At 44.1% G+C, this 9,797-nt stretch overlaps 1 protein-coding gene across 13 annotated transcripts in view; it reads left to right on the forward strand.

The window, feature by feature from the left end:
- The window catches only part of PHLDB2 (pleckstrin homology like domain family B member 2), a 95,047-nt gene that overhangs the window by 79,700 nt on the left and 5,550 nt on the right, over positions 1 to 9,797 (forward strand). For all 13 annotated transcript variants that reach the window (XM_075908491.1, XM_075908494.1, XM_075908490.1 and 10 more), the window contains 3 exons: positions 1,179 to 1,269; positions 3,969 to 4,115; positions 6,701 to 6,920. In XM_075908491.1, the coding sequence (XP_075764606.1) occupies positions 1,179 to 1,269; positions 3,969 to 4,115; positions 6,701 to 6,920 (458 nt within the window). The remainder of the gene's footprint in view (positions 1 to 1,178; positions 1,270 to 3,968; positions 4,116 to 6,700; positions 6,921 to 9,797) is intronic.

Raw genomic sequence — 9,797 nt, forward strand, 5'->3', positions numbered from 1 at the left:
ATACCGCCCCCCGACCCCCCACCAAAAAAAAACACACCGGGGAAAAAATTCTGTTGGGGGGAGGAGGGGAGACCAAAGTTGTTGAGCAAAAAAAAAGGAATCCGAGACTTATTAAGCAATAAATAAATAAATATTAAAACAGCATGGCCCCTTTTAGAGTGAGTGCAGAGTTAGAATAGGGATAGGAACAGTGGAGCGGTTGAACACTAAGACCCAGGGAAGGCTTTGCTTCCCCTTAGTCTTTAGGCTTTTTGCCGGTGCCTATTTTGTGGTGTTGTTCAAGCCAGAACTTAGCTTCCCTGCAGAACCAGGTAAGCATGGAGGCCTGGGGTGTCGGGGCCCAGCCCTGAGCGATAGGGTTGCCAGGTATCCGGTACTTTTGCCTGCTGGCCAGGAAAAAAAAATCAGAAAATACCGGACAGTTTAGGTGTCCAGTATTTTCTGAAATTTTTTTTACCGGACAGGAGGCGAAAATACCGGACTTTCCGTGTCAATACCAGACACCTGGCAACCCTACATAGACCTGCTTGCAAATAGAAGCTGAAAGCTGGGATTTTCAAAGTTGTCTAATAGAGTTAGGTGCCTAGATCCTGTTGAATTTCACTGGGATTTGAATGTCTAACTCCTTCAGGTTATTTTGGCAATTTTAGCCTAATTTCTAAATGTTATTTACACACAAATGTACACACTATTCCTATGGATCAAATGATTTCTCACTAGATAAAGTTAATTTGGGTGGCTATTTGTTTATTTCTTTTGAACTCACGAAGTTATCTTTAGACTATCAGGTCTGTATTTTTGCATAGCTCTGGATAAGAGACTGTATTTGTTGAGAGTATATTATGCTTACTACACTGTTTGTACTTGGGACCAGTATTCTCTGTAAGTTGTGCGCGTTGGTGACCACCCAGGAGAGATTCAAATGCTGCTCAGCTGATTAGCAGAGGGCCCACAGATGTCCATAGCCTGCAGCATGTATTTCTATTGGTGGTGCACATCTGCAAATGCCTGGGTGCACATAATAACATTTATTCTGCACATAGATGGAAAAATTTTGAGGGAACATTGTTTGGAACTAGATGTATTTAACTGGATCTGATTTTTTTATCAAATTAAATTATCCAGAGTAGTCTGGAAAATATAGTTTTGAGGTTGTTTTTTTTTTTAAATTCATATAGTGCCAGCACTTCAAATGTTGCCAGGATAGAAGAAATGGAGAGACTTCTGAAACAAGCCCATGCTGAAAAGACACGACTTCTTGAATCCAGGGTAATCTAAAGATTTATTTTATATAGGCTAATAGCTGGCAATTTGTTCAGATAATACACATTTCATTTAGCCATTTTTAAATTGTAACTGCCTAAAGCAACCCTAAAGTATTCATTTTCTACTTTGCACTTTATCCCACTGGAATCCTACCATTCCTGATGCTTTGTGCAACAGTACCATTTCTGTGGCTGACGTGGACAGAAATCCTTCAAGAGCTGATCAATATTGCTCCTTCATCTGTTAGAGGGATATCTGATGAATAGTATTTGCTTACCACCCCCACCTTTTTGGGGATACTTATATTCTACTAGTCCAAGAGCCAAGATACTAGCCCCTGGAACTGAAGCAAACTTTCTCAATTGGCACAGCACTAATCTGCTAGTAATATAAACCAGTCCCTACTCCTGGACTTCAGGTAATGGATTTAGATGGCTCAAAATAAAATCAGTCCCTAGTTTCAAATTTTAAAGTGACTCATGAGCGGAGAATAAAATGTGAAAACAAAATCTGCTTTAGCTATGAAACAAATACTGCACCTTAGAACTGACATTATAGAGTTAGTTATATTTATTTACATTTACATTGGGCTCAAAAGACCTACAGTCCTATTTCAGTCTCCTAATGTTGACTACAATTAAACCCCAGTCTGCAAAATGTTTGATAAGAAGTGATATTTCATTTCATATTACAGAAGCTAGGTGGTTTTTGCATTCAGGCATATATTTTGACCCACTTATGAGAAAATATAAATGCTCTGACAGTGAGTTTCCCTCAGAATCAGTCAAATAACAGATGAGGAAGCACATACAGTCAGTCCCAGGTAAACCTAGAAGGACTGTCTATATAGAGCACTCTGCTTCAAGTAGATTCTCTCCAGGTGGTGGGACAACTGGGGCGGGAGGGAGGGGGAATAGTGAGATTAGAAACATTCCTGCTGCCACAGTGTCAGCACAATTACCATAGCATAACGTGACTATGGATTTTATTTATTTTATTGCAAGAACTGTTTTGTACTCAAATGGTGTGGTAGACTACAATGCTGTTTCTGTTCTCTATTGGTCCAGGCAATACACCATGTTTCCCCTTAAAAACTTCACTGTTGCCTTAGATCAGGGGTAGGCACAATACGGCCTGCGGGCTGGATCCAGCCTGCCAAGCCTTTGGATCCGGTCCACAGCTTGCCCTGCCAAGACCTCAAGACGGACTCTCTGCCTGCTGCACCCCGAGGATGTTCAAATCGGATGATGGCTCCCTCTAAGTGCCGTGCACCCCTTATGCCCCTGACTGCCCCTGGAAATCGGCCAGTTGGAGCTGTGATGATTGGTCTGAGGGTGGGGGCAACATGCAAAGTCTCCCCTCCCAGGGACACACTCCACAGTGCAGCACACGGAGGGAGCTTCCAGCTGTTTTGAGCACCCTGGGGCTGCAGCAGGCAGGAAACTGCCTAAGATAAGTGGCTTCTGGCCAGAGCCTGCTTCTGGCACCCCGCTTCCAAATGCCCTGTCCCAGGTCATCCCCCCCCCCCCACCCTCTGCACACAAACACACACACACACCTGCCCCAGGTCACTACTCCCTCCCAGACCCTGCCTCCTCTTCTAAACCTCTAGCAGCCAGGTCAAAATCCATTCCTGTACCGCTACCCGCTCCCTGTCCCTGCACCCAAATTTCCTACCCCAAATCATCACCCAAATCCTCGGCACCCCTCCTGTCCAGGTCACCAGTCTTTCACAGACAGTGCATCGCCCACTTCCCTCCCCCAGGCCAAAATCTACTGCACGCCTACCCCCTTCCGTATCCTGCACCTCAATCCCCTGCCCCAGGTCACAACCCCTTCCTTAACCCAAATTCCCTCTCAGACCCCATACCCTCTCCTACACCCCATTTCCCTACCCCAAGTTCCCTTCTGCACTCCCCGCACTGGAAAGTGTGGCCTTTGACCACTTACCAAAATCTTGGAGCGGCTCCTCATCAAAAAGCATTGCCGACCCCTGCCTTAGATCATATTCTATATAGTAAACTAATAATAAATCACTGTTTGCAACGTTCCAGGTTTTATGACATGGTCCCCGCCCCCCCCCTCTCCCCGGGCCAGCCAGGTTTTTTAGAGAAAATGTGTTTGAAACAAACTTGTTCAAATTAGGTATGTGAAATGGCGTTTAATCAACTAATTGATGGGTTGGTAAGGGTGGGGGGGAACTGCAGAGCCATGGTGGGGTTAGCTTCTGGGGCCGCCAGGCTCTTAATACATTTAAAAGGCTGAATCAGCTGATTCCCGGCTTGCACCCGGTCCACCACTACACCTCTGCTCCTCCCTCCACCCCCTGTGGAGAGGGTGCTGAGGGTGGGAACTGGCTTTTAAGCTGGTCCCCCCCAGGACTGGATCCTGTTCTCCTCCCCCCCCCCCCCCACTCACACTGCTTCTCTGACAGAGGCAGCAAGGGGCGGGGGGAAGTGACTACACGAATCACTAGTCAACTATCCAATAAGCATATGCTCATCCGATAGTCGACTAGTCGCTTACATCCCTAGTTCAAATGTGATTCTGATCTTCTTTCCCAGTTCACTTGCATATGTTCTTGGGTCCCTGAGAGTTACTGAGGGGCTTGTAGGACCTCTTGGTGGGATTAGGTTATTTGCTTCTCAAATGTAGTTTTACATAGCCTATAGCTGAAACTCTGTGTGTATTTTGGTATTTAGGAACGGGAAATGGAAGCCAAAAGACGAGCCCTGGAAGAAGAAAAACGTCGCAGAGAGCAACTAGAGAAAAGATTACAAGAAGAAACTAGCCAGCGGCAAAAATTAATTGAAAAGGAAGTTAAGATACGTGAGAAGCAAAGAGCACAGGTTTGTTGACTACCTACCATGTATGCACTGGAACAGTTATATGGTAAGCTTCCCGCAATGATGAAGGGATGGAAAGGAGTTTCAGTAGCCGCTTGAGTGCCTGTTGAATTGATTATTTTAAAGCATATAAGCTTTTTTAAAATGATCTGTTAGGGGCTTTGGATAGGTGTCTCTTTAGTTATTTAAATCTAAATCAGTAAATGTTAACACAGGAATCCTCTCCCATTTATGCTGGCATTGTAAATGTACTGTATTAATCCTATGCAGTTTGTCACTGAATCCACTCAAAGCAGAACAGTCTGAATCACAAGTATGCTGAATAATGGACATTTCTGAGAGTAGTAACTTTGTGAAAATACCCAATTATGTTTATACATAGGACATTTTAGGTTGTAACTTGTCCTCTTCCAAATGTTTTGTTGAAAAGAACAGAAGACCTTTTTTTCTATTTCCATCCTTCCCCTCTAGGGGTGTGTCTAGACTACATGCCTCCTTTGACGGAGGCATGTAGATTAGCCAGATCGGAAGAGGGAAATGAAGCCGCGATTAAAATAATCGCGGCTTCATTTAAATTTAAATGGCTGCCCCGATCTGCCGATCAGCTGTTTGTCGGCAGATCGGGGGAGTCTGGACGCGATGCCCCGACAAAGAAGCCTTTCTTCATCGACACAGGTAAGCCTCGTGAAACCAGGCTTACCTGTGTCGATGAAGAAAGGCTTCTTTGTCGGGGCATCGCGTCCAGACTCCCCCGATCTGCCGACAAACAGCTGATCGGCAGATCGGGGCAGCCATTTAAATTTAAATGAAGCCGCGATTATTTTAATCGCGGCTTCATTTCCCTCTTCCGATCTGGCTAATCTACATGCCTCCGTCGAAGGAGGCATGTAGTCTAGACACACCCTAGGTGCAGTTTCTTCAAACCAATTGAGTGATGAAAATTTATTTTGCCAATATTATATGAAAGAAGCAACAGTTCATACACACAAGCTTTTCTGTGGCTTACCCAGGATTCTGGGTTTTTCTTTTCAATGCTTCCTGACATTTAAATGCTAAAGAGCAGTAAAAAGAGCAGCATGTTCTGCAGAAATCAAAGCTACCCGCAGCTTGTTCAGTACAGTGATGTTCAATTTCAGAGGATTCCAAATATACACAATATAAAAGAACAACACTGTATTTAGAAGCAGTAAATGATGCAGTGATTGTAAGTTCCTTTAATTGTGAGTCTGTCACATCAGATACTCTCAGGTGAGAAAGTTCATATTTCTTTCACTTCAGGTTGTTCCTCCAACTCACTTAACCAAATCCCAATATCAACAACACTTTGCATAAATTGTTCAACTGTCCTAAATGGTTCAGATGAAAAGCTTATGCTGAGTATAGTCAGCACTCCATACTAGGAATGTAAGAGTGTAGCCGTTTAAACAGGTAACCAATAAGAATGAACTTATCGGTTACCCAAATAGTTACACATGGCTCCCAGGGAACCAGAGGCAGCAGCTGGCTCCCCAGGAGTGGGGCAGCAGGCATGAGCCGGTATTTGCTGGGAGCCAGCTTAAAAGTTGGCTCCAACCTGCTGCCCCACTAGCAGGGATGGCAGGCAGGGCCAGTACATGAGGGGAATTGGTTTAAAAGCTGGCTCCTGGCATTCACCAGCTCCCGAGGAGCTGACTGCTGACTCATACTGCTGCCTCTGTATCAGAGGTAACAGTGTGGGGTAGCAGCCAGCTCCTCGGGAAGAAGGTGGCAGGCAGGAGCTGGTGTATGCTGCTTTTAAGCCAACTCTTGGTGCACACTGGCTCCCGAGGAGCTGGCTGCCACCTCAGGTGTTACTGTATAACCACTGAAATTTTCTGTAGTTAAAAAGGATTAGCAAATTACACGCATTTTAATATCCCTACTCCGTACTGCCTCACTGTCTGCTGTCATGTCTTCCCTGTGTTTCTGAGATAGAGCTGAACATTTTTGCATTGCATTGCATACAGCTGGATGACTATGGACTAGAAATCAAGTATAATCTGATCATGAAATAACTGTATTTCAGTTATTAAAACTTCTTGTAAAACTGACTATGGATTTGATTCGGTTTAGTTTTTCATGCTTGTGCATGCGGGCTTTATCCTGATATTACAGTAATTATACTTTGCACTTGTATAGCACCTTCCATTCAAGTGTGTCATAGCACTTGAAAAACATTAACAAGTTGTATATATACACAACATTAACAAGTTGCATAAATAAGGAAACAAATACAGAGCAGTTCATTGATTCTGACACACACATCTGTGCTTTAATCCCGCAAAAAACTCTTGTTATTTGAGCTCTTGTTTAATTAATGATTTTAAGAAACTTGTGTTTTCTGCTGCAAACCCTCATCTTTTTTATGCCAGTATTCAACAGTTGATGTAGGTACATATTGCAAAAAGGTGTCTGTTCTTTTAATAAAATTCAAAGCTGCAACTCACAAATTTAATCTTTGCTACCTTAATAGTTTGAACATGGGTGCAACTTACACTTTTTATCTGCTTACCACATACAGAAAGAAAAAAGATGAAAGATTTATGAAGTATCTTTTTGCTCTGTATTAGGCCCGCCCTTTGACTCGCTACTTGCCCATCAGAAAGGAGGACTTCGATCTACGAGGTCACATTGAAACAGCTGGTCACAACATAGAGACCTGTTACCACATCTCACTCACGGAGAAAACCTGTCGGGGCTTTCTCATTAAAATGGGAGGGAAAATTAAAACATGGAAAAAACGATGGTTTGTTTTTGACAGAAGCAAGAGAACATTTTCTTATTATGCAGGTAGGTTATGTTCCTTCATTCAGGATTGAATTCCCATGCCAGCATTTGTTGCATAGGCCCTATTGTTACATTGGGTGCCATTTATGCAATTTTCTTCATTGTTTTTATTGACTACAGTGGTGTTGTGGAGCTATTTTGAGTCCTCAGTCAGAAAGAGGCTCCATTTTGCTGGTTATTTTATTTGCATACACATAAACCATCCACCCACACTTACACTGTCTGTCTTTCCTTTTTCCTGTTCTGAAAGATTTGCCATCTGGGATGAGACAAATGAGTGCAGCAAAGGGAAGGAAAAAGGCAGAGGAGGAAAAATAAGACTGGTTCCTACTGTACAATATGATGGTTGTATGTTAATTGTAAAATGAAATCAGTTACAATTGTCTTTGGCACAGCCTAGTCCTCACTAGTGGCCTACTTTCTGATAGGCTTCATAAGAACTTGATTCGTGTTAACTTATTTTAAAACATCAGATTAATCACTTGCCTTTGTTACTCACCAATTCTGAAGATAGTACAGGCAGTCCCCGGGTTACGTACAAGATAGGGACTGTAGGTTTGTTCTTAAGTTGAATTTGTATGTAAGTCGGAACTGGCTTCCAGATTCAGCCGCTGCTGAAACTGACCAGCGGCTGACTACAGGAAGCCCTAGGCAGAGTTGCTCTGCCCTGGGCTGCCTGGAATCAGCCGCTGATCAATTTCAACAGCAGCTGAATCTGGACACCTAAGACAGAGCAGCTGGGGCGCTGCCGGGTAGGTCCCCGCAGGGGCGGTGCTGCGGGGACCAACCGGGCAGCACCCCAGCTGCTCTGCCCCAGGTGTCCCCAAGTCAGCCGCTGCTGAAACTGATCAGTGGCTGATTCCAGAAAGCCCGGGGCAGAGCAACTCTGCCTCGGGCTTCCTGTAGTCAGCCGCTGATCAGTTTAAGCAGCGGCTGACTTGGGGACACCTGGGGAAGAGCAGCTGGGGTGCTGCCCGGTTGGTCCAGTAGCGCCGAGGAGCGGCGCTGCAGGACCAACCCAGCAGCCCCAGCTGCTCTACCCCAGGCGAGAAAAGCCTGGTCTGCTGAGGGGCGCACTAGCTGCGCCCCCCAGCAGACCAGGGAAACCCGGACGGTGGGACCGCGGAGATGCGCCGCGGTCCCGCCCGCATCCTCCCCAGCTTTGCTCCGTGTCTCCCTGGTCTGCTGGGGGGTCTCCAGGAAGACGAGGAGCAAAGCAAGATGCTTCTGGGCTGTCCCGCTGCCGGCTTCCCCCGAGGCTTTGCAAAGCCGCGGAGGGGCCCGGGCAGCCCCAGCCCCTCCGCGGCTTTGCAAAGCCTCGGGGGAAGCCGGCAGCGGGACAGTTCAGGCACGCCTGGGCTGCCCTGCTGCCCGAGCCCCTCCGCGGCTTTGTTCCGCGTCTTCCTGGTCTGCAGACCAGGGAGATGCGGAGCAGCTTTTCTCGCCCCGGAGTACACGGGCGGCGGGACCGCGAGGTCCCGCAGTCCGTGTCCTCCGGGGCGAGAAAAGCCCCGTTCGTAACTGCGGATCCGACATAAGTCGGGGACTGCCTGTATTAGAGTCTAAATTGCTTTATTACATAACTAGTTTTAAATTAAAATACTGGAAATGTACAAATAGATGCAAATACAAAAATGCTGCAGGGTTACTGTACACACCTGTACCATGTAGTCTGAATGCGAAAATTAGGATAGACCCAGAAATATAATTTGTAGTGTTTTAACTTCTGTCGGTAAAAGAAATTAGTCAGAGGCTTACTCTAGGTGGTAATATATTAAAAAACCACACATGATACAAAACAGAACAGTTCCATTTTCTAAGTAGCAGACAGAATGGTGCTGAGGATTGGTGATAGAGGAATATATTATAAAATATCCATTTTATCTTTTTGAAAAATTGGTACTTATTCATTAAATATCCATACCATTTTTGGCATAGTTTGCAATATTAGTTGTGGAAAAATTAAATGGAAACATTCATGTTTATTGTTTTAAATGTCTGGTTTATTTATTAGCAAGGTATTTAACAAATATTATAGCACTCTCATCTGGTGCTAATTTTTAAAAGTGTTACCAGTTTCAAGTTTAAGAGTTACCAGTAACTTTAAGAGTTACCAGTTTCAAGTTCAGCACAACTGCTGGAATGTCATGTCAATTATCAAAGAAAATGTTTCATAATGTCTCGAGGACGTGATCCCACAAACAAAAATAAATAAAAACCTTTCACCTGCTGAGAACAAATGCAGATATTAGTATGCATTTGAAACTGTCATTGTGACTTGAACAACATTTCAGTTTTTCCCAAGGTAAGTATTGATGCCATAAATATAGAGTACATTGCCTATAGCTGAACATAAAGCTATAGTGTCCTTAGGATTGCAGGTGTACTGAGCAAAAAGAGGATTGACCCCAAAACTGATAATTTAGTACAAAGACTAAAATGCAGTTTTTTACCTGAAAATTGTATAGAACTTTCCTAGTACAAAGACTTAAAAATTGTCTAATCACTGAACATCATCTAAACACATTAACATTTTGTCATGAAAATTTATTCCAAAACCGTAGGAATGGTTACTCACATCTAAAGCAAAATGTGCATAGAGGGCCACGCTTTGGTGGGGGGCGAACAACTTATTTTATATAGAGAGAATGTCCATACGTATGTTGTTTTGAGTAAAATGAAGCATCAAATTGTGTGCCAGATTTGATCTTCATAGATGATCTGGGGAGAAAAGGTCATTGTTAGTTTGCCAGTTTTGTGGCAATGTTTTGGGAACAATGATCTCTTTTGAAATATTAAGGTGAACGCTGTATTTAACTGTGCAATTTTATCTACTGTAAACATGTTATCCAACTGAAAAGGCAGGCTAACGATTCTAAT

This window comes from Pelodiscus sinensis, chromosome 1 (assembly GCF_049634645.1).
Source record: "Pelodiscus sinensis isolate JC-2024 chromosome 1, ASM4963464v1, whole genome shotgun sequence".
In the NCBI taxonomy this organism is placed as follows: Eukaryota; Metazoa; Chordata; order Testudines; family Trionychidae; genus Pelodiscus; species Pelodiscus sinensis.